The sequence below is a fragment of the Rhinopithecus roxellana genome, chromosome 12 (genome assembly GCF_007565055.1).
Source record: "Rhinopithecus roxellana isolate Shanxi Qingling chromosome 12, ASM756505v1, whole genome shotgun sequence".
In the NCBI taxonomy this organism is placed as follows: Eukaryota; Metazoa; Chordata; class Mammalia; order Primates; family Cercopithecidae; genus Rhinopithecus; species Rhinopithecus roxellana.
This window is the reverse complement of record NC_044560.1, coordinates 122,660,391-122,685,046: the sequence shown is the minus strand read 5'-3', so window position 1 is coordinate 122,685,046 and position 24,656 is coordinate 122,660,391. Positions and strand designations below refer to the sequence as shown.

Sequence of the window (24,656 nt, the reverse complement as noted above, 5' to 3'; positions counted from 1 at the left end):
AAAATATTATTAAAGTATAATACTAATCAAAGCCACAATGAGAGACCACTTAACACCCACTATGATGGCTATAATCAAAAAAAACAGAAAAGTGTTGGCAAGATGCAGTGAAACTGGAACCCTAATGTATTTCTGGGAAGAATATAAAATGGTGTAGCAAACCAAAAATTTGGTAGTTCTTCAAAAAATTAAACAAAGAATTACTGTATCATCCAACAAGTCTACTCTTAGGTATACGTACATACCCAAAAATACAGAAAACAAGTACTCAAAACAAGTTCATGTACACAAATGCTCACAGCAGTATTATCCACAATGGCTAAAAGGTGGAAACAGCCCAAATGTCTATCAGCAGACAAACGGATAAACAAAGTGTGGTTTATCCATCCAATGGAATCTTATTCAGTCATAAAAAGGAATAAAGTATTGATACATGCTGTAATGCAGAAAAATCGTGAAAGCATTGGGCTAAGTGAAAAAAGCCAGGCATAAAAGGTCACATATTTTATGATTCCATTTATATGAAATATTAGAATAGGTAAATCCACAGAGACAAAAAGCAGATTAGTGGTTGCCAGAGCTAGAATGAGGGTGGAATGAATAAGGGCTGTTTAATGGGTACAGGATTTTTTTTGCAAGGGATGGTGGTGAAAATGTCTTAAAACTTGATAAAGGTGGTGGCTGCACACATTGTGAATGCACAAAATGCCACTAAAGTGTACACTTTAAAATGGTTGATTTTATGTTATGTGAAAATCTCATCTCAACAATTCAATAATAATATGGCACCCAAAATGACATGTCATATTCAACATGAGAACTGATGATAAAATGGTCAACAGAATATCTTATCCTTTGTTCCAGTTAGAAATATTCCCAATTCAGTTCAAGATTATAGCAGTTTGCTATAATCACAGTATCATGTTAGAATGGTTATTGGTAATCATGACTTGAATATTTTAGAATACTTCTATTCTCACGCTGTTTTTTAGTAGAATTGTTTCCTAATGAAAATCACTCCCTGATCATGGCTCTCCCTGTCAGAATTGTATGCACTCTGTAACATCTTTAGTCAAAGTAATCTTACTTTCCTGATAACTGTTAATGTGCTGTGAAAGACTGAAAATTTAAGTATGCAGTATATATACCACTAAATTGTGAACTGGTAGATTGGTAGGATGTATGTAACACTTGACAATACTGGTACTTTCCTTAGGATACTTGATGGCCTCCTAAGGAAAATCTGCCTCCAAATTTTAAGTTGGAAAGTCACTGGAATAACTTTTTAGAAAACAATTACAATACATGGCTTTTTAGATTTTCGGTAGATATGTTAAGAACTGTGAACAAATGGAAATGTCTGTGTACTGATCCTCAACGCTACCAATAAAATTTCGATTATGGAAAGAAAAAAAAAAGACAGAATGAACAAGGAAGAACTGGCTTGGGGGGATAGAAAGACAGTAGACAGGTAGGGTGAGTCTTAGAAATGGTGATACAGCTAAGTGGATTTGCATCAGAGATACAGAAGGCAAAGATCAAAACTGCAGATACTAGTTAACATACTCAGAAGAAAGCAAAGCAGGAATTAACCTCATTTTACAGATAAGAAAAACACAGGCTCCAATATGTTTATTCAAATTCACATAGCAGCATCAGAGCTTGGTCTTCTGATTTCTAATGCAGGGGTCTTTCTCCTACGCCACTTTTAACAACAGATTTTAACTGCATATATATTTTTAAGAATACAAATAATAACTAATCTTGAACAAGACACTATCTAAGTTTTACTCCATTCTTACTCTAAGAACATATAATAATATGATTCTATGATCTGTTTTAGAACATGCCCTGGGAACCACTAATTAGGATCATGGTTCCTACATATATGGGGAAAATAAGCCCTCTGAGAAATCCTCTCAATAGACACCAGAAAATGAAGAAATCCAAAAATCTCTTCATAAAAACATCATCTAGAAGGCCTCAAAATTAAAATATTTGCAACTTTAAGGCTTTTGCTTATCTAATCTCCAGACTCCAGCCAAGTCTAACCTCCTACAAGTTATCATCCCAATAATTATAACTAGTATAATTCTTGTCCCCTTTTGTTACTATTTAAATCATAATCAATACAATATTTATGTAAATGTCATGTTTTATTATTTTTAAATAGTTATCCTGTTAAATGTGAATCCTGTTCTGCTAACCCAAAAGTTCTTTGGAGGCTGGGTCCATGCACTATAGACGGCCATTACTCCAAAGAGAATACATTGTAGTTAAGATTTTTCAGAAATGTCACGGTCAGAAGCAGCGTAGACAATGAGGTTTATTCCAGTATGGGTGGTCAAAGCAGAAATAGGCATTTAATATCAACTAGCAAATGTGCCACCTAAAATATTCAACTGAAAATCTTCGGGCAGGAGAATGGAAAGAGAAGAGCTGGCTTGAAGTTACAGTAGGTGAATAAGTAGCTCAGGAAAAAAAAAGCACAAGGGAAAACAAAAAGCAGTTCCCTGGGAAAGAGAAGAAATTGGATTCAGGTCTAAAGAAACAATTATTTTACAAATTTATAATAAAAGAAACAAATATTCCATTTTTAAAATGGCCAATAATCCACATAGACATTTCTTCAAAGAAGACAAATAAATGTCCGGTAAGCACATGAAAGACGCTCAACATCATGAGTCATTAGAGAAATGCACATCAAAGACACAAGATATCGCTTCACACCCACCAGGATAGCAAGGATGTAGAGAAATCAAAGTTTCTCAAATGATTAAACACAGAGTTACCATATGACTCAGCAACTTCTCTCCTAGATATATGTCCAAGAGAAATGAAAACATATATCTACATTAAAATTTGTACATGAATGTTCATAGCAGTATTATTATTTGGCCATTATTTATAATAGCCAAAAGGCAGAAACAACCCACTTTTAACAACAGATTTCCACTCTATATAATTTTTTTTTTAGAAGAAGAAGAAAAATAACTGATCTTGAACAAGATGCCACCTAAGTTCTTCTCCATCCCTAGGAACATATATGATTATATCATATGATTATATGATCCTTTTTAGAACATGCCCTGGTAATCATTAATTAGGATCATGATTTCAACATATATGGGAAAAATAAGCCCCCAGATAAATCCCCTCAATAAACATTAGAAAATGAAGGTGAAGAATGAAGGAAATGGGCCAGGCGCGGTGGCTCAAGCCTGTAATCCCAGCACTTTGGGAGGCCGAGACGGGCGGATCACGAGGTCAGGAGATCGAGACCATCCTGGCTAACACGGTAAAACCCCGTCTCTACTAAAAAATACAAAAACTAGCCGGGCGTGGTGGCCGGCGCCTGTAGTCCCAGCTACTCAGGAGGCTGAGGCAGGAGAATGGCGTGAACCCAGGAGGCGGAGCTTGCAGTGAGCTGAGATCCGGCCACTGCACTCCAGCCTGCGTGACAGCGAGACTCTGTCTCAAAAAAAAAAAAAAAAGAATGAAGGAAATGAATCAACTGATGAGCAGCTAAACAAAATATGATATATACATACAACAAAATACTGTTCGGCAATAAAAAGGAACACATGCTGCGAAAAGGATGAATCTTGAAGACATCAGACTAAGTCGAAGCAGCAGCCACAAAAGGCCACATATTTGATTCGATTTATATGAAAAATACAGAATAGGCAAACCTATAGAGGTGGAAAGTAGATTAGTGGTTGCCTAGTGGCAGGGGCAAGGGCAGAGATGGAACAATGAGGAGGTGATACCTGAAGAGTACAGTTTCAAAAGTAAAGAAAATATTCTTAAATTGACTACAGTGATGGCTGTACATGTCTGTGAAATACGCCAAAAAACACTGACCTGTATAGTTTAAGCAGGTGAATTACATCATATGTGAATTATATCACAATAAACTGTTAACTAAAAAAAAATAATTCAGGAACATTCTAGCTCACTTGGCCTAGGCTCCAGTAATCTCAGTCCAGGAATCCCTTCTGCAACATACCACCTTAAAGTGGAATATTCAGCTGTACCATGATGGCAGTAGTTCTCAAAGAGGTACATGTTAGAATCAGGGTAACAGTTTAAAGAAAATACAGGCCAGGCTCACGCCTGTAACCCCAGCACTTAGGGAGGCCAAGGCAGGTGGATCACTTGAGGTCAGCAGTTCAAGACTAGCCTGGCCAACATGGTGAAACCCCACCACTACTGAAAAGACAAAAAATAGCCAGGCGAGGTGGCACACACCTGTAATCCTAGCTACTCAGGAGGCATGAGAATTACTTGAACCCAAGAAGTAGAGGGTGCAGTGAGCTAAGATCATGACACTGCACTCTAGACTGGGCAACAGAGGGAGAACCTGTCTCAAAAAAAAAAAAAAAAAGAAAAAAGAAAAGAAAATACAGATGCTTGTGACTAACCCCAGACATCTGGATCAAAATCTCTAGGAGGGTACACTCATCCATTTTTGCTTGTTTGTTTGTTTGTTTGTTTTAGGTTCCAGAGGTTAAAAGGAAAGCAGGTGAGGCTTTAATAGACATGTTGGGACCAAGCAGGAAAATCTCAATATGGTCTTTATATTATTAGATGCTACTATTAAAATGATGTGGCCGGGCATGGTGGCTCATGTCTGCAATCCCTGCACTTTGAGAGGCCGAGGCAGATGTGTCACTTGAGGTCAGGAGTTCGAGACCAGCCTGGCCAACATGGTGAAACCCCGTCTCTACTAAAAATACAAAAATTAGCCAAACGTAGTGGTACACACCTGTAATCCCAGCCACTCGGGAGGCTAAGACAGGAGAATCGCTTGAACTCAGGAGGCAGAAGTTGCAGTGAGCCAAGATTGCACCACTACACTCCAGCCTGGGTGACAGAGCGAGACTCAGTTTCAAAAAAAAAGATGTTAAACAACTTAGATCTGATAATATGTTGTAGTTATTTAGGAGAGTGTCCTTCATCTTAGGAGAAATTCTTAAGGATGAGGCATCGTAATTAGTCTGTGACTTGCTTTGAAATGCTTCAGGAAAAAATATGTATATACACACAGAAAAAACAAATATGGCAAAATGTACAAATTAGTCAGTCTAGGTAAAGCTTACATGGGTGTTCGCTGTACCATTCTTTCCATTTTTCTGTAGATTTGAAAATTTCAAAATAAAAAATTAAAGAGGTGGGAATTTCCACACATGATCCTGATTCTCTCTGTGGCCTAAGAATCACAAACTTCGGTAATATCAGGATATCCTTTGATCCAAAATTAGCTTCTCACCTGCTACATGAAGACATCCTCCCCTCTACTCCCACTTCCCATATTGAATAAATGGACAAAACTTTCTACTCCACGTATGTTGACCCAAAAGGCTTATATTTTCAAGTGTACATGAGACTTTAATAGTAACAAGTTGCTGTTATTGTACCCTACAAATTAGTAGTGTGCCTAGACCTAAGGATACAGTGAACAGTGTGAGATGAGCAGAAAGCTAGTGGGTGCCTTTGGTACAAAAGCAAGTTTGAGGGTAAAAGGGTATAATTTGTAACAACAGGCAGAAAACAAAGCAACCTGCCCAGGCTACACAGCTTAAATTTTGTAAGGCCCTGCCTATCACACAAAGCGTAGACAAACAAAATACTTTTTTTTTTTCCCCAGACAAGATCTCGCTCTGTCACCAGAGTGCAGTGGCACAATCACAGATCACCACAGCTTCAACTGCTCAGGCTAAAGCGATTATCCCACCTCAGCCTTCTGAGTAGCTGGGACCACAGGCACACCCCACCATCCTCAGCTAATTTTTTTTTTTTTTTTTCTTTTTTTTTTTTTTTTTTTTTTTTTTTTGAGACGGAGTCTCGCTCTGTCGCCCAGGCTGGAGTGCAGTGGCCGGATCTCAGCTCACTGCAAGCTCCGTCTCCCGGGTTTACGCCATTCTCCTGCCTCAGCCTCCCGAGTAGCTGGGACTACAGGCGCCCGCTACGTCGCCCGGCTAGTTTTTTGTATTTTTTAGTAGAGACGGGGTTTCACCGGGTTAGCCAGGATGGTCTCGATCTGACCTTGTGATCCGCCCGTCTCGGCCTCCCAAAGTGCTGGGATTACAGGCTTGAGCCACCGCGCCCGGCCAGCTAATTTTTTTTATTAATATTATTTGTAGAGACAAGGTCTCACTATGTTAACAGTCCAGCGTAGCCTCAAACTCCCGGCCTCAAGCGATCCTCCTGCCTCAGACTCCCAGGGTGCAGGAATTAGAGATGTAAGCCACTGCACCCGGCCCTCATTCTTACATATATACTTAAGTACTCATGATGTGCCAAACATGTTCTCTATCCTCATGTACTAAATATGTATACCACAGAGCTGTAAACCAAAGCAGCATAACTTTACCAGATTTAGAATCATTTCTATAAAAAGAATGTTCCTTCCCAGGAAAATTTACTCATTGAAGATACAATCATACTGAATCTTTTTCTTGACCCTCACTATACAATTAGTACCAGTGACACTGACGGCATGAGAGGGCAATCAAAACACTCAATTGGGCTGGGCACAGTGGCTCAAGCCTGTAATCCCAACACTTTTGGAGGCCAAGGCAGGCGGATCATGTGGTCAGGAGTTCAAGACCACCCTGGCCAACATGGTGAAACCCTGTCTCTACTAAAAACACAAAAATTAGTGGGGCATGGTGCCTGTAATCCCAGCTACTTGGGAGGCTGAGGCAGGAGAATCGCTTGAACCTGGGAGGCAGAGGTTGCAGTAAGCTGAGATTGCACTACAGCCTGGGCAACAGAGCAAGAGTCCATCTCAAAAAAAAAAAAAAATAGACTCAATTAAAATTTCATTCTTAAGGCCAGGAGCGGTGGCCCACACCTGTAATCCCAGCATTTTGGGAGGCCAATGGGGACGGATCACCTGAGGTGGGGAGTTCAAGACCAGCCTGGCCAACACAGTGAAACCCCGTCTCTACTAATAATACAAAAAAATTAGCCAGGGGTGGTGGCGCACACCTGTAATCCCAGCGAGTTGGGAGGCTGAGGCAGGAGAATTGCTTAAACCCAGGAGACAGCTGAGATCACACCACTGCATTCCAGCCTGGGCGACAAGAGCAAAAACCCGACTCAAAAAAAAAAAAAATTTCATTCTTAGCCTGATGCCACGACATGTACCTGTAGTCCTTGCTACTTGGGAGGCTGAGGCAACAGGAATACTACAGCCAAGGAGTTCAAAGTCAGCCTGGGCAACAAAGCAAGACCCTATCTCTAAAAAAAAAAGAAATTAATAAATGCATTCTGTTCCATACTTCATTTTGGGAAACTGAATTCTCCAAATCTGAAAAAGGAAAAGGAATAGACGTTGCAATGACAAATGACAATCAAGGATTTTTCATAGAGCAAAACGCCACCTTTATGAAGACTTACCAGGCCAGCAGTAAGAGAAGGTGCAGATTGTCCAAGGGACTGGTTTCTCATTCGAACTAGGTTTGATGCTTCTCCTGACGACTGCCAAGTCACCTGTCCCACACTGCTATGTACACTGCTGGACAAAGGGAGCAGTTGCTTACCTTCAAACACAAAGTTTGGAAAATATACATGTAATTATGATAAACGAATGAAAAAATACAAATACAATGATATCAAGTGGATAAAATCATACTGATACAAAGTAAAATTGTTCACATCCATTTTAGAATCTATTAAGATTTCCAACTATCCATTAAAAATTGTGACTGTCTTGGTGGTGAGGATAATGGCAAGTGGAACACTGAAATGGATTAACTATTTTATGTTCTCTATAATATTCACCACATGCCAGCCTCCCACTCTGACACCCAAACTAGCAGTCTAAGAGTTTCCCAATCCCTTCTAGCCTACATAGTTTCTCATCAACTCAATGTAACATTAGAGATGCAAGTTTCCAGCAGGCAAACAATGAATCTATTCTGTTCTCACCAGACTCCACGTGCTCAGTTCATGTTTACTGTCTGCCTTAATCTCAATGAAAGAGAGTCTCAATGAAAGATGATTTTTTTTTTTTTTTGAGACAGAGTCTCACTGTCACCCAGCCTGGAGTGGTGTGGAGTGATCTAGGCTCACTGCAACCTCTGCCTCCCAGGCTCAAGTGATTCTCCTGCCTCAGCCTCCTGAGTAGCTGGGACTACAGGCATGTACCACCACACCTGGCTGATGTTTTGTATTTTTAGTAGTAGAGATGGGGTTTTGCCATGTTAGCCAGGCGGGTCTCCAACTCCTGATCTCAGGTGATGTGCCTGCCTTGGCCTCCCAAAATGCTGGGATTACAGGCGTGAGCCACCGCACCCAGCCTGCAGTGACTTTCTAACTGAGGTGAAGGTCTCATTTCTCCCCTTCTTCACACCATTCTTCACACTTTTGCTTATGATCTAACCAACAAAAATGTGTTCATGTCATTTCCTTCCTTAAAAGCCTCTGATGGCTCCTTACTATTTGAAGAAATTATGCCAGACATTTTGGCATTATGAAAAAGACCCTCCATAAATCCAGATTATCTTTCTGGCCTCATCTCCTTCAACTCTTTTCCACACTTATTCACTCACTCAACTTCAATATTATGCCCTGCACTTTCCCCTGGCTTTATCATGATCACTTGACTCACTTGAAAACCCTTCCTGTGCCTGGCAAAATCTTAGTCATGAAAATACCCAATGTAGTAAAGATGTAAAGAAAGGGTTTGGGGGATATTTTTGTTTTTGCTGCCAACAAAATATGATACCATTCATTTGGAGAACAATTTAGCAAAGCTAACCACAGAAGAAAATTAAATTTAATTAAAATTTAATTAAATTAAATTAAATTAAATTTCTTCTAAAGTAAAAATTAAGAAAGACTTCAGGACAGGTGTTGTGGCTCATACCTATAATCCCAGCACTTTGGGAGGCTGAAGCAGGAGGATCACTTGGGCCCAAGAGTTCAAGACCAGCCTGGGCTACAGAGCAAAACCCCATCTCCAAGAAAAAAAAAAAAAATAGCCAGACACAGTGGTGTGTGCCTGTGGTCCCAGCTACTCAGGAGGCTGAGGAGAAGTGGGGAGGATCACCTGAGCTCAGGTGGTCAAGGCTTCAGTGAGCCATGGTCATGTCACTGCACTTTAGCCTGGGAAACAGAATAAGATGTCTCAAAAAATTTAAAAAAAAGGAAAGACTTCACTTTGACATAATGCATGTTTTTGTAGTGAAAAATTTTTTTTTTTTTTTTTTTTTGAGACAGAGTCTTGCTCTGTCGCCAAGGCTAGAGTGCAGTGGTACAATCTCCACTCACTGCAAGCTCCGCCTCCCGGGTTCACGCCATTCTCCTGCCTCAGCCTCCCGAGTAGCTGGGACTAGGGTGCCCGCCACCGTGCCCGGCTAATTTTTGTATTTTTAGTAGAGACGGGGTTTCACCGTGTTAGTCAGGCTAGTCTCGATCTCCTGACCTCGTGATCCACCTGTCTCAGCCTCCCAAAGTGCTGGGATTACAGGCGTGAGCCACCGTGCCCGGCCTGTAGTGAAATTTTTTTATAACTAGCATGTTTCATTAGAAAATTACAATATATTTTTAAAATCTAGATAAGTTTTCAAGTTTCAAGTGTACCTTTTACTGGAAAGTCTTTCCATAAAGCCCTCCACAAAAATAATAATGATGATGATGATGGTTCTCTGCTCAAAACATCCATAAGCCCAGAGTAGAGCCTGTCTGCCTGCCTTCTTTCCTTCATTCTGCAAATGTGCATTTCTCCAGACGACCTGTCTACTTCTCACCTATTAATTCTAAAGGAAAGTCAGCTTAACTTATCCTATTTACACAAAGATTACTATCATCTCTCTCTTCAAAATAAAGGCCTGCTTGGAAAGAGGCTTACACAGTGTAGAAGAAACCTATTTGAGTATACACCAGTAAAGACTGAAGCATACCGCAGACTGCCAAGAACTTGAGGAAAATAAACAAAACAGAAGGAATGACATAAACAAACAGAATAACAAGCAGCTCTTTAGTAAATAAATAACACAGAAAAAAAGAAAACCTCTTAAAAATTCCAACTACTATTCTTATAATAATTCAAGAGGCTACTGCATAAAACATTCTCAGTTAAAGATGGCAGACCAAGCACATGCTTTTATCTTTTGTCCTCCAGGAAACACCATAAAAATGAGACAAAAAAAGTACTCTAGGTGGGGTGTGGTGGCTCATGCCTGTAATCCCAGGACTTTGGGAGGCCAAGGCAGGCAGATCCCAAGGTCAAGAGATTGAGACCACTCTGGCCAACATGGTGAAACCCCATCTCTACTAAAAATACAAAAATTAGCTAGGTGTGGTGGCATGGCACCTGTAGTCCCAGCTACTCAGGAGGCTGAGGCAGGAGAATGGCTTGAACCAGGGAGGCGGAGGTTGCAGTGAGCCGAGATCGAGCCACTGCACTCCAGTCTGAGGACAGAGTGAGACTCTGTCAAAAAAAAAAAAAAAAAAAAAAAGCAAGCAAACAAAGGCCATAATGACAGACAGAAACGGACAGATACTGACAATGAGAGGGTAAAAAAACTGGGGGGGAAATCTAAAGCAGATAGGTGGATCATATCCAATGGAACTCGGCAAAGAAAGGTATAAGCTATAGTAAGCATGGAGAGGATTGCAATTAAGTGGAGTATCTGGCCTGGCCTGGTGGCTCAAGCCTATAATCCCAGCTCTTCAGGAGGCCGAGGCAGGAATGCTTGAGGTCAGGAGTTCAAGACCAGCCTGGGAAACACGGCGAAACCCCCTCTCTACTAAAAATACAAAAATTTGCTGGGTGTGGTGGTACACAACTGGAGTGGGAGGATCACTTGAGCCTAGAAGGCAGTGAGCTGAGATCACACCACTGCACTCCAGCCTGGGTAACAGAGGAGACCCTGTCTCAAAAAAAAAAAGTGAGGTATCGGCCGGGCGCGGTGGCTCAAGACTGTAATCCCAGCACTCTGGGAGGCCGAGACGGGTGGATCACGAGGTCAGGAGATCAAGACCATCCTGGCTAACACGGTGAAACCCCATCTCTACTAAAAATACAAAAACTAGCCGGGCGAGGTGGCGGGCGCCTGTAGTCCCAGCTACTTGGGAGGCTGAGGCAGGAGAATGGCGTAAACCCGGGAGGCGGAGCTTGCAGTGAGCTGAGATCTGGCCACTGCACTCCAGTCCGGGCGACAGAGCAAGACTTCACCTCAAAAAAAAAAAAAAAAAAAAAGTGAGGTATCATCTGCCCTGCAAACTCTTAGACTGAGCACTCAGAAATGAAAAACACCCCAAAAGTCATAAAGTAAGACATAGGCTGAAATCAGATAAATGGAAAATTCCACAGAAAGAACAGTCAAACACAACCACATTTCAAGAATGTATCCAGTAGCCACGCAGTTACCTCACAGGATAAAAGGGATTTAGCATTTCAGAACAAAACACTGAATATTCTGGTTGTTAGGTGCTCAAAAGAAAGAGTTGATCCAGGGAAGAAAATTTTTTGCTTTTTTTTGTTTTGCTTTGTTTTGGAGACAGTGTTTCACTCTGTCACCCAGGCTGGAGTGTAATGATGCTCACTCAGTCTCCACCTCCTGCGTTCTAGCAATTCTTGTGCCTCAGCCTCCAGAGTGGCTGGGACCACAGGCATATACCACTATGCCCAGCTAATCTTTGTATTTTTAGTAGAGACAGGGTTTTGCCATGTTGGCCAGGCTGGTCTTGAACTCCTAACCTCAGGTGATCTGCTTGCCTTGATCTCCCAAAGTGCTGCGATTACAGGCGTGAGCCACCACACCCAGTCACATTTTTAAATCAAAAATCTAATTGAGTCATGGCAATCAGAAGATAATCACATCCCAGCCAGGCGTGGTGGCTCACCTCCCACCTGTAATCCCAGCACTTTGGGAGGTCAAGGCAGGCAGATCACCTGAAGACAGGAGTTCAAGAGCAGCCTGGCCAACACGGTGAAACCCTGTCTCTATTAAAAATAAAAAAATTAGCCAGGCATGGTGGTGCACGCCTGTGATCCCAGCTACTCAGGACGCTGAAGCAGGAGAATCGCTTGAACCTGGAAGGTGGAGGTTGCAGTGAGCAGAGATCATGCCACTAAACTCCAGCCTGGGCAACAAAGTGAGACTCTGTCTCAAAAAAAAAGAGAAGATAATCACATCCTTTAAAAAAAAAAAAAAAAAAAAAAAGAGGAGAATGCCATGAAAAACCAAACAAGAAATGGCTCTATGTAACTAAATATATGATCGGCAAAAATAAAAATTTAAATATAAGAGGCCGGGTGCAGTGGTTCACGCCTGTAATCCCAGCACTATGGGAGACTGAGGCGGGCGGATCACAAGGTCAGGAGATTGAGACCACCCTGGCTAACACAGTGAAATTCCGTCTCCACTAAAAATACACAAAATTAGCAGGGTGTGGTGGCAGACGCCTGTAGTCCCAGCTACTCGGGAGGCTGAGGCAGGAGAATAGCATGAACTTGGGAGGCGGAGCTTGCAGTGAGCCAAGATCGCACCACTGCACTCCAGCCTGGGCTACAGAGCGAGACTCCATCTCAAAAAAAAAAGAAAAGAAAAGAATTATGCCACAATGCACAATGTAATTGCTTCCTTTTGTACTGCGACTTCTTCGTATAATTTTTCCCCCTGAATTTTTTAGGTGTCTTTTCTTTGAAGGAGGTAGAGAGGCCACTATGAGTTTTAGGTTTTGAGAATGAAGAAAAAAAGAAAATCTAGAGCAGCAAAGAATGTAAAGTCTACAGAAATGGGCAGAGAGCAAAAATCAGAATAAGAGAGAGTGACCAGTAGTGGTGATCAACCAAGAAATACCTATCAGGTCCTGCAGGTTAGCAATCAGAGATTCCATGAGGAAGAAGTAAGGAGAGGAAGACAGCCTTACCATAAGTGTTCTATACAGGACTACTACCAGAGAAGAAACTGTCAAGATGCCACGTCAATTAACATACCCTTAAATATTGACCACACAGTCTCACATTTCTTAAAAAAACAAAATCAGATAGATATTTACCCGACAGAGAGCTGGCCAGGTTTCCTCTCCATAACTTACAATCATCCTGACTCAGTTGTCGCTGAAGTTTAACTTTTCCAGTGGATGAAAATATGTCAGGATTACTGAGTTTCCTGAAGAGCAGGGGACTAAGTCCAGTTACCACATCCTTCAAAGAGAAAGAGTAAAACATGAGTCTTTAATATCTGCTCTGAAGTATAAAAACTTTATATTAAACATCTCTACAACATTCACTACAATTTAAAACTGCCAACATATTATACTTCCCCCTCAATAGCTAAAACCAGAAACATATTTCTTAGTTTTTTAAAAGCTGGGTATGCTGTAAAGGACACAGGATATTGATTACAAAATGCCAAAGGAAAAATAGGTGAGAAAGGTCATGGGATGACAGACATTTTGACCAGATATATTATTCATAATGAGTACACTTCTTAGTTAACTTTATTTATGTTTCTCCTTTTATTCATACCCTTCCTATATCCAATAAAGAAAAGCATATTTTAGTTTTAAAAAAATCATTAAATGGTAGACTTTACCTAATATACAAAGTTAGAAATATCTCTAACATTCAATCAATGCTAAAATTAATCTTAGAGCTTTCTTTATATGCCTATAAGAGGAGCAAAATACAGGTTTTCAAAGAAAAAGTATAAAAATACTATGAAAAACTACAGGTAATACGAAACATTGACAGAACCTTCCCATTCCACTCCAACGCCTCTTTCTCCTCATTCAGTAGGCAGTATCCAACAATATCATCAACATGTAGACATTTTTAAGCCAACATCCAATCAGGAGTATTATAATAAATAAGAAACTTTTGAAAAAAATAAGCCCAATGAGGTATATCTATTATATGTCAACGAAGGAAGCTATAACAAATACAGATAAGTAACACATCAAACTGATCTAGACAGTACAGAGACAAGAACCATAAGAGAATAACTGGCCCGGGTGCAGTAGTTCACGCCTGTAATCCCAGCACTTTGGGAGGCTGAGGCGGGTGGATCACGAGGTCAGGAGTTCAAGACCAGACTGGCCAAGATGATGAAACCCCATCTCTACTAAAAATACAAAAATTAGTCCGGCGTGGTGGCGGGCGCCTGTAACCCCAGCTTACTTGGGAGGCTGAGACAGAGAATTGCTTGAACCCAGGAGGCGGAGGCTGCAGTGAGCCAAGATCGCATCACTGCACTCTAACCTGGACAACAGAACAAGACTCCGTCTCAAAAAAAAAAGAGAATAAATGACCCCATGTCACCTGCCATTTGAAAAACAAGCTTCAAGTAACTGGCACCACAGCAATACTAAAAGCCACAAGGGGCAAAAAAGGAGGAAATTTCCAGTTCTCTAAGATTTTAAAAAAAAAAAAACAGAAAGAAAACAAATTCTATACAGTTATATACTGTGATTAGTGAGTTGAAAAAAATTGGAAAGTACTAATACTGGTTGGTGGTGACCAGTCAAAACATGACTTACAAATGCCCAAACATAAAAGAAGAGTGAAGTTGGTGAAGAAAAATACCTGAAAAGAAGAAAAAGACAATTTCAAAACATGGTGGTAAGTGAATAAAAGGATAAAGGAGGATATTGAGGCACTGAATCAAACAACCGATGTGTCCAGGCACCTAACTGTAGTAGGAGTGAGCAGTGAGACAGGGGGAACGGGAAATAGAACTTAATGCAAAAACAGAAGGCAGCAAGGGAACAGCTTGTATTTGCACTATTTGGCATGTCAAGAAAGAAACAGTACCTATGGATCAAGGAGAAACCAGGGAAGCAAGCAGAGCTTGGACTAATGCTGGTAACCCATTAAAGAGGGTTGGCCACTCACAAAGGTGACAAGCATAGCAAGAAGCTCTAGGTAGAGAGAACTGAGGAGGCCTTGGAAGACATCAAGCTAAAGTGGATATCCTCTATGAAGGCAATGTGGAGAGGAAAAGATCCTATCTCAAAAAAACTTAGAACCAGCTGCATGGGAGAACCAGCATTTGGATGCCTGCTACACTATATGGATGAATAATCCATCTTGGCCAGAAAAAGAACAATCAAGAAAGAATTAGATCAGTACCAATTAAGAGTAATACATATACTTTTCAATCTCCCTATTCCCTCCCACAAGACACCAAAGGAAAGAAACCAGAAAACAGAGGAGAGGAGAAAAGAAAGAGAGGATCACAACCCTTCTTATTGCAAGTCTCTTTGAGTCGAAACCTAGCAAAGGAAAGGAAATATAAATTAAATATGCAATTTGAACTTTTCAGCTAGGATTTTTAACTTTTACTGAACTATATTACTCATTTTAGAAAAGTATACATACCTAAGCAGAGAACTCAATGAATTTTCACAAATTGAACATACCCACTAAGCAGCATCAACATTAAAACACTGAAAATAGGCACGGTGGCTCATGCCTGTAATCTCAGAACTCTGGGAGGCTGAGGTGAGCAGATCACTTGAGGTCAAGAGTTCAAGACCAGCCTGGCCAACATGGCAAAACCCCATCTCTACTAAAAATACAAAAATTAGCTGGGCATGATGGCACGTGCCTGTAATCCCAGCTACTCAGGAGGCTGAGGCACAAGAATCGCATGAACCTGGGAGGCGGAGGTTGCAATGAGCTGAGATCACGCCACTGCACTCAAGATTCTGTTGCCAAACAAACAAACAAACAAACAAAAAAACAGTGAAACAATATATGAATATGGTAATTCCAGAAGAGAAGAGGGCAGTAAGAACATGTGAAGAGGCCGGGCACCGTGGCTCAAGCCTGTAATCCCAACACTTTGGGAGGCCAAGGCGGGCAGATCATGAGGTTAGGAGTTTGAGACCAGCCTGGCCAACACGGTGAAACCTCATCTCTAATAAAAATACAAAAATCAGCTGGCATGGTGGTGCATGCCTGTAGTTCCAGCTACTCAGGAGGCTGAGGCACAAGCATCACTTGAACCCAAGAGGCAGAGGTTGCAGCAAGCCAAGATCCTGCCACTGCACTCCAACCTAGCTAACACAGCGAGACTCTGTATCAAAAAAAAAAGAAGAAGAAGAAATAACATACCAAAACTTCCCAAATGTGATAACAGATACAAATCCATACATCCAAAAAGTTCCGTGACTTCTAAGCAGATTAAATTCAAAAAGGTTCATATGGAGACACATGATAACCAAACTGTCAAAGCCAATGGCAAAGAAAGAATATTCAAAGCACCAAGAGAAAAGCAACCTGTCAAATACAGGGGATCCTCAGTCAGACAAACAGCTCATATCTCATCAGAACTGTGGAGTCCAGAAGTGGGTAGGATGACATATAGAATTCTATCTTGAGCATAACTGTCCTTCAAAAATGAGGAAAAAATCAAGGCTGGGTGCAGTGGCTCACACCTGTAATCCTAACACTTTGAGAGGCCAAGGCAGGCAGATCGCTTGAGCCCAGGAGTTTGAGACCAGCCTGGGGAACACAGCGAAACCCTTTCTCTGCAAAACACAAAAAAGTTAGCCAGGCATGGTAACATATGCCTGTAGTCCCAGCTATTCAGGAGGATGAGGCAAGAAAATTGCTTGAGCCCAGGAGGTCAGCGCTGCAGTGAGCCAAGATCGCACCACTACACTCCAGCCTGGGCAACACGCCAGCCTGGGCAACAGAGAAGACTTTGGTTCAAAAAAAAAAAAAAAAGAGAGAGAGAGAGAGAGAAATCGAGACATTTTCAGATTTAAGAAAAAAAAAAAGCAGAGTCCATCACCACTACATCTGTTCTACATCAAATCCTAAAAGGCATCTTCAAGTTGAAATGAAAGAACACGAAACAGAAACTTAAAGCCATCTGAAAAAATGAAGATCCAAAAAAAAAAATATAAAGATCCCCAGCAAGGGCCGGGCGCGGTGGCTCAAGCCTGTAATCCCAGCACTTTGGGAGGCCGCGACGGGTGGATTCCGAGGTCAGGAGATCGAGACCATCCTGGCGAACACGGTGAAACCCCGTCTCTACTAAAAAATACAAAAAACTAGCCGGGCGAGGTGGCGGGCGCCTGTAGTCCCAGCTACTCGGGAGGCTGAGCCAGGAGAATGGCATGAACCTGGGAGGCGGAGCTTGCAGTGAGCTGAGATCCGGCCACTACACTCCAGCCTGGGTGACACAGCGAGACTCCGTCTCAAAAAATAAAATAAAATAAAAGATCCCCAGCAAAGGTAACTATATGGATAAATATCATAGCCAGTATTAATCTATTTTTGTTTTTTAACTCCACTTTTTTTCCCTATATGACTTAAAAGACAAAAGCATAACAAAAATTTTAAATCTATGATATTCAGCACACAATGAATAAAGATGTAATCTGCCATAAAACAACATATCAAGGAAATGGAGCTATACAGGAATAAAGTTTTTGTATACTACTGAAGTTAAACTGGTACCATTTCAAACTAGACTATTATAAATTTAGTATGTTACATGTAATCCCCATAGCAACCAAAAAAAGAAAAATTCTAAAAAACACATACAAAAGGAAGTGAGAAAAGATCCCCTTGATCCAGTTTTGCTTTGGTTGCCTGTGCATATGGGGTATTTATTGCTCAATAAATTTTTGCCCAAACTGATATCCTGGCAAGTTTCCCCAAAGTTTTCTTTTAGTAGTTTCAGAGTCTGAAGTTTAAGATTTAAATCTTTGGCCGGGCGCGGTGGCTCAAGCCTGTAATCCCAGCACTTTGGGAGGCCGAGACGGGCGGATCACGAGGTCAGGAGATCGAGACCATCCTGGCTAACATGGTGAAACCCCGTCTCTACTAAAAATACAAAAAACTAGCCGGGCAAGGTGGCGGGCGCCTGTAGTCCCAGCTACTTGGGAGGCTGAGGCAGGAGAATGGCGTGAACCCGGGAGGCGGAGCTTGCAGTGAGCCGAGATTGCAACACTGCACTACAGTCTGGGCGACAGAGCGAGACTCCGCCTCAAAAAAAAAAAAAAAAAAGATTTAAATCTTTAATACATTTTGATTTGATTTTTGTATATAGTAAGAGATAGGGATCTAGCTTCACTCTTCTGCATGTAGCTATCTGCATGCAGATTTCCAGTTTTCCGAGAACCATTTATTGTACAGACTGTCCTTTTGCCAAAGTATGTTCCTGGCACCTCTGTCAAAAACCAGTTCACTGTAAATGTATGGATTTATTAATGGGTTCTCTATTCTGTTCCACTGGTCTATGTTTGTTTTTACATCAGTACCATGCTGTTTTGGTTACCATAGCTTTCTAGTATAATTTCAAGTCAGGTAATGTGATTTATCCAGTTTTCTTCTTTATGTTGAAGATAGCTGTGGCTATTCTGAGTCCTCTGTGGTTTCACATAAATTTTAGAATTGTTTTTTCTATTTCTGTGGAGAATGTCATTTGTATTTTGAATATGGATTGTATTGAATCTGTAGATTGCTTTGGGTACTATGGACATTTTTTTTTTTTTTTTTTTTTTTTGAGACAGAGTCTTGCTCTGTTGCCCAGGCTGGAGTGCAGTGGCCGGATCTCAGCTCACTGCAAGCTCTGCCTCCTGGGTTTATGCCATTCTCCTGCCTCAGCCTCCTGAGTAGCTGGGACTACAGGTACCCGCCACTTCGCCCGGCTAGTTTTTTGTATTTTTTAGTAGAGACGGGGTTTCACTATGTTAGCCAGGATGGTCTCGATCTCCTGACCTCGTGATCCGCCCATCTCGGCCTCCCAAAGTGCTGGGATTACAGGCTTGAGCCACCACGCCCGACCCTATGGACATTTTAATATTGATTTTTTTCAACCCATGAACATGAAGTATCTTTTCATTTTTTTAATGTCCTCTTCAGTTTCTTGCATCAGTGTTTAATAGTTTTCATTATAGAGATCTTTCATCTCTTTGGTTAATTCCTAGGTATTTCATTTGTAACTATTGTAAATGGGGTCACTTTCTGGATTTTTTTCAGATTGTTCACTGTTGGCATACAGAAACACTACTGATCTCTGTGTGTTCATTTTTGAACCTGCAACTTTACTGAATTTACCAGTTCTAACAGTTTTGGTGAAGTCTTTAGCTTTTGCCAAATATAAGATCATATCATCTGCAAATAAGGATAATTTGACTTCTTTTCCAATTTGGATACTTTATTTCTTTTTCTTGTCTAATTACCATAGTTAAGACTTCCAGTACTATTAGGTTGGTGCAAACATAATTGCAGTGTTTGCACAGTTGGAATTTGTCATTTGATATTGGAATACTTTTTTTTGTTGTTGTTGAGACAGACTTTTACTCTTGTTGCCCAGTCTGGAGTGCAATGGCGTGATCTCAGCTCACTGCAACCTCCGCCTCCTAGGTTCAAGCGATTCTCCTGCCTCAGCCTCCCGAGTAGCTGGGATTACAGGTGTGTGCCACCATGCCCAGCTAATTTTGTATTTTTAGTAGAGACAAGGTTTCACCATGTTGGTCAGGCTGGTCTCAAACTCCTGAACTCTGGTGATCCACCCACCTCAGCCTCCCAAAGTGCTGGGATTACAGGCATGAGCCACTGTGTCCGGTCTTAGAATACATTCTTAAATAAATGTCATTATATTATACATCATTTTAATGTGCATTTTTTGTTTTATGCTTTTTGGCTAGCAACTTATTTACTTGCTGTTTATTTTATGTTTTAGACTATGGAAATGAAGTTAGATAAAAAGCAAATTTGAGCAATTTTTGAGTAAGTTCAAAATAGGTCGTAAAGCAGAGGAGACAACTCACAACATCAACAATGCATTTGGCCAGGAATGGCTAAAAACCATACAGTGCAGTGATGGTTCAAGAAGTTTTGCAAAGGAGACTAGCCTTGAAGATGAGGAGTATAGTGGCCAACCACTGGAAGTTGACAACGACCAATTGTGAGCAATCATCGAAGGTGATCCTCTTAGAACTACACGAAAAGCTGCCGAAGAACTCAACATCGACCATCCTACAGTCGTTCAACATTTGAAGCAAATTGAAAAGGTGAAAAAGCTCGTTAAGTGGGTGCCTCATAAGCTGAGTGACAATAAAAATCATTTTGAAGTGTCGTCTTCTCTTATTCTACAGAACAACAAACCATTTCTCGATCACACTGCGACATGCAAGGAAAAGTGGACTTTATACGACAACCTGCGACAACCAGCTCAGTGGCTGGACTAAGAAGCTCCAAAGCACCTCCCAAAGCCAATCTTGCACCAAATAAAGGTCACGGTCACTGTTTGGTGGTCTGCTGTCAGTTCGATCCACTACAGCTTCCTGAACCCCAGTGAAACCATAACATCTGAGAAGTATGCTCAGAAATCTCAATGGGATGCACTAAAAACTGCAACATCTGACGCCGGCACTGGTCAACAAAAAGGACCCAATTCTCCACAACAACACCCAACTGCACATCACACAACCAAGCTTCAACAGGTGAACAAATTGGGCTACGAAGTTTTCCCTCCCGCCATATTCACCTAACCTCTCACCAACCACCACTTCTTCAAGCATCTCGACAACGTTTTGCAGAGAAAACGTTTCCATGACCAGCAGGATGCAGAAAATTCTTTCCAAGAGGTCGTCAAATCCCAAAGCATGGATTTTTACACAACAAGAACAAAGAAACATTTCTCATTGGCAAAAATGTGTTGATTGTAATGGCTTCTATTTTGATTAATAAAGATGCGTTTGAGCCTAGTTATAATGATTTAAAATTCACGGTCCAAAACCACAATTAGTTTTGCAACAACCTAATACCATACTGTCTACGTCTGGAAAAGTTTGTTGTAGCTATTATTCTTGATCAATTCATCTTTTCATATGAGTAGTTTATACACCGTAATTATTGTTATTAATACAGTATTCTCTGTTTTTCTGTGTACTTACTATTACCAGTTTTGTACCTTCAGATGATTTCTTTTTTTTTTTTTTTTTGAGACAGAATCTTGCTCTGTCACCCATGCTGGAGCGCAGTGGCGCAATCTTGGCTCATTGCAAGTTCTGCCTCCCAGGTTCACGCCATTCTCCTGCCTCAGCCTCCCGAGTAGCTGGGACCACAGGCACCTGCCACCACGCCTGGCTAATTTTTTTGTATTTTTAGTAGAGATGGGGTTTCACTGTGTTAGTCAGGATGGTCTCAATCTCCTGATCTCATGATCCACCTTCCTCGGCCTCCCAAAGTGCCTCCCAAAGTGAGCCCCTGTGCCCGGCCTTCAGATAATTTCTTATTGCTCATTAACATCCTTTTCTTTCAGATTGAAGAACTCCCTTTAGCATTTCTGTGGGACAGGTCTGGTGTTGATGAAATTACTCAGCTTCTGTCCTGTAAAGTCATTATTTCTCCTTCATGTTTGAAGAATATTTTCACCGGACATACTATTCTAGGGTAAAAGTTGTTTCCATCAGCACTTTAAATATGTCATGCCACTCTCTCTTGGCCTGTAAGAGGTCTCCTCTGAAAAGTCTGGTCCCAGACATATTAAAGCTCCATTGTATGTTATTTGTGTTTTTTCTCTTACTGCTTTTTGGATCTTCATCTTTTACCTTTAGAAGTTTGATTATTAAATGCCTTGAGATAGTCTTCTTTGGGCTAAATCTGCTTGGCGTTCTAGAACCTTACACTTGAATATAGAAATCTTTCTCTAAGTTTGGGAAGTTCTCTATTGTTATTCATTTCGATAAACTTTCTACCCCTATATCTCTACCTCCTCTTTAAGGCCACTAACTCTTAGATTTGCCCTTTGGAGGCTATTTTCTAGATCTTGTAGGCATGCTTTATTCCTTTTTATCTTTTTCTTCTTCTGTCTCTTCTGGCTGTGTATTTTCAAATAGCCTGTCTTCAAGCTAATTCTTTCCTCTGGGGCCAGGCGCGGTGGCTCACGCCTGTGATCCCAACACTTTATGAGGCCGAGGCAGGTAGATCATGACGTTAGGAGATTGAGACCATCCTGGCTGACACGGTGAAACCCCATCTCTATTAAAACACAAAAAATTAGCCAGGCGTGGTGGCACACACCTGCAATCCCGGCTACTTGGGAGGCTGAGCCAGAAGAATCGCTTGAACCTGGAAGGCAGAGGTTGCAGTCAACCGAGATTGCGCCACTGCACTCTAGCCTGGGTGACAGAGTGAGACTCCATCTCAAAAAATAAATAAATAAATTATTTCTTCTGCTTAATCAGTTCTGCTATTGAAGGACTCCGATGCAATCTTCAGGATATCAACTGCATTTTTCAACTCCAGAATTTCAGCTTGATTCTTTTTAATTATTTCCGTTTCTTTGCTGAAGTTACCTGAAAGGTTTCTGATTTCTTTATCTGTGTTATCCTGAATTTCTTTGAATTTCTTCAAAACAGGTATTCTGAATTCTCTGTCTGAAAGGTCATGTATCTCTGTCTCTCCAGGATTGGTTCCTGGTACCTTACTTAGTTTATTTGGTCATGTTGTGTTTTCCTGGATAGTCTTTTTTTTTTTTTTTTTTTGAGACGGAGTCTTGCTCTGTTGCCCAGGCTGGAGTGCAGTGGCCAGATCTCAGCTCACTGCAAGCTCCGCCTCCCGGGTTTACGCCATTCTCCTGCCTCAGCCTCCCGAGTAGCTGGGACTACAGGCGCTCGCCACCTCGCCCGGCTAGTTTTTTTTGTATTTTTTAGTAGAGACGGGGTTTCACCGTATTAGCCAGGATGGTCTCTATCTCCTGACCTCGTGATCCGCCCGTCTCGGCCTCCCAAAGTGCTGGGATTACAGGCTTGAGCCACCGCGCCCGGCTTCCTGGATAGTCTTAATGCTTGTGGGTATTTGTCAGTATCTGGGCATTGAAGAGTTAAATATATATTGTAGTCTTTACAATCTGGGCTTGTTTGCATCTGTTATTCTTGGGAAGACTTTCCAGGTATTTGAAGAGACTTGGGTGTTCCAATCTAAGTTTTTGGTCACTACAGCCTTATCTGCTTAGGAGGTTCCCTAAGCCCAGTAACGCTATGGTTCTTGCAGATTCACAGCTGCGAATTTTGGTTGTCCTGGGTAAGATCCGCAACAATTCTCAGGATTACCAGGCAGAAACTCTTGTTTTATTCCCTTTCTCCCAAATGAAGTCTCTCTCTCTCTCTCTGTACCTAGCTGCCTTTCTTCGGGTTGCCAGAGACTACCTCTGCCACAGGCTGCAGACAAGCTTTTCCAGATCTCCTTCTGTGATTAGGAAAAAGGCCTTTACTTGCATTCAAAATTGTTATAACCCAAAACACTGTGGGTCTAGAAGGGAAAAAAGGAGGCTATGGTTCCAGGGTGTCCATAACCAAAATAAATGGATTTCTGTATAGTTCTAAGCTAAGGACTACATTGGGGTTTGAGATCTGCGGCAGGGACTAGCTAGATGTTGACCAAGCATGACTCACCTTCCTCCTGGGCACAGGCCACATGACATTTCCCAGCCCTCCAGTAGTTAGGCATGGCCCTGAAACTGAGTTCTGGCAATGGAATAGGAGTAGAAGTGATTAATCCATTTCTAGGATTGGCCCATCCTCCACTTTCCTCAGGTGACCTTGGAAGCCACGTGTAGAAAATGGAAGCGCCTCAATTGAGGAGTCCTTCTGAATCAGTTACAGCAAGTAATGTTCTTTAATGTAAAAGACCAAAGACTGAGCTAGTCACAAAGTAACACTTTCTCTAACTGGTTAAAGGTAGAACTTAAATGTTCCTGGGTCACTTAAACAAAATCACCTTGGTAACAATGCTATGAAATAACTTAAGGACTTAAAGAAAAACAAAACAAAAAAAAAACTATTAACAACTATTCCTAAATCCTCTGCTTTTCAAAACATTCCTGAAAGCCTAACAGATAGAAAGTCTGGCCGGGCGTGGTGGCTCACACCTGTAATCCCAGCACTTAGGGAGGCTATAGCGAGCAGATTACCTAAGGTCAGGAGTTCAAGACCAGCCTGGCCAACATGGTGAAACCCCATCTCTACTAAAAATATAAAAATTAGCTGGGTGTGGTGGTGCTTGCCTGTAGTCCTAGCTACTCAGGAGGCTGAGACAGGAGAATCACTTGAACCTGGGAGGCAGAGGTTGCAGTGAACCGAGATCACGCCATTGCACTCCAGACTGGGAGACAGCGTGAGACTCTGTTTCAAAAAAAAAAAAAAGGAGATCTGGCAAAACTATATTACTTCTGCTTTGCTGAAAGAATGGCAGAGAAACTATGTAGCTTATTAATCTCCAACAAATTAATGGTTAAAGGATATATGCATCTACTATTCAGGTTCGCCCTTAAGGAACCTACACTAAAGCTGGTACAACTAAGATGGTATCACAGAGTTTTAACACACGGTTCCCTTGGGGTGAATTTGTTCTTTATTACATTCAAAAACCTAGGGAGTCTAAGCCAGTTACTTAATAAAGAAATCCATAACAGTTTCCCTGAAGGGGAAAATGCACAAATTAAAGCGTCCTTTCAAGCTGAGTAAAATAAGAGAACAGTTTAATAACACCAACAAATCAAAGGTCAAGATATCTTTTTCTTTTTATTTTTGAGAGTTTCGCTCTTGTCGCCCAGGATGGAGTGCAATGGCGTGATCCTGGCTCACTGCAACCTCCACCTCCCAGGATCAAGCAATTCTCCTGCCTCAGCTCCCAAGTAGCTGGAACTACAGGCATGTGCCACCAT

General features: G+C 41.4%; 1 protein-coding gene across 4 annotated transcripts in view; it reads right to left on the bottom strand.

The window, feature by feature from the left end:
- Window positions 1-24,656, bottom strand: part of MAST2 (microtubule associated serine/threonine kinase 2) — a 257,689-nt gene that overhangs the window by 220,531 nt on the left and 12,502 nt on the right. For all 4 annotated transcript variants that reach the window (XM_030912620.1, XM_030912621.1, XM_030912622.1 and 1 more), the window contains exons 2-3: window positions 13,021-13,168; window positions 7,408-7,550 (exon numbers count right to left, since the gene is read on the bottom strand). In XM_030912620.1, the coding sequence (XP_030768480.1) occupies window positions 7,408-7,550; window positions 13,021-13,168 (291 nt within the window). The remainder of the gene's footprint in view (window positions 1-7,407; window positions 7,551-13,020; window positions 13,169-24,656) is intronic.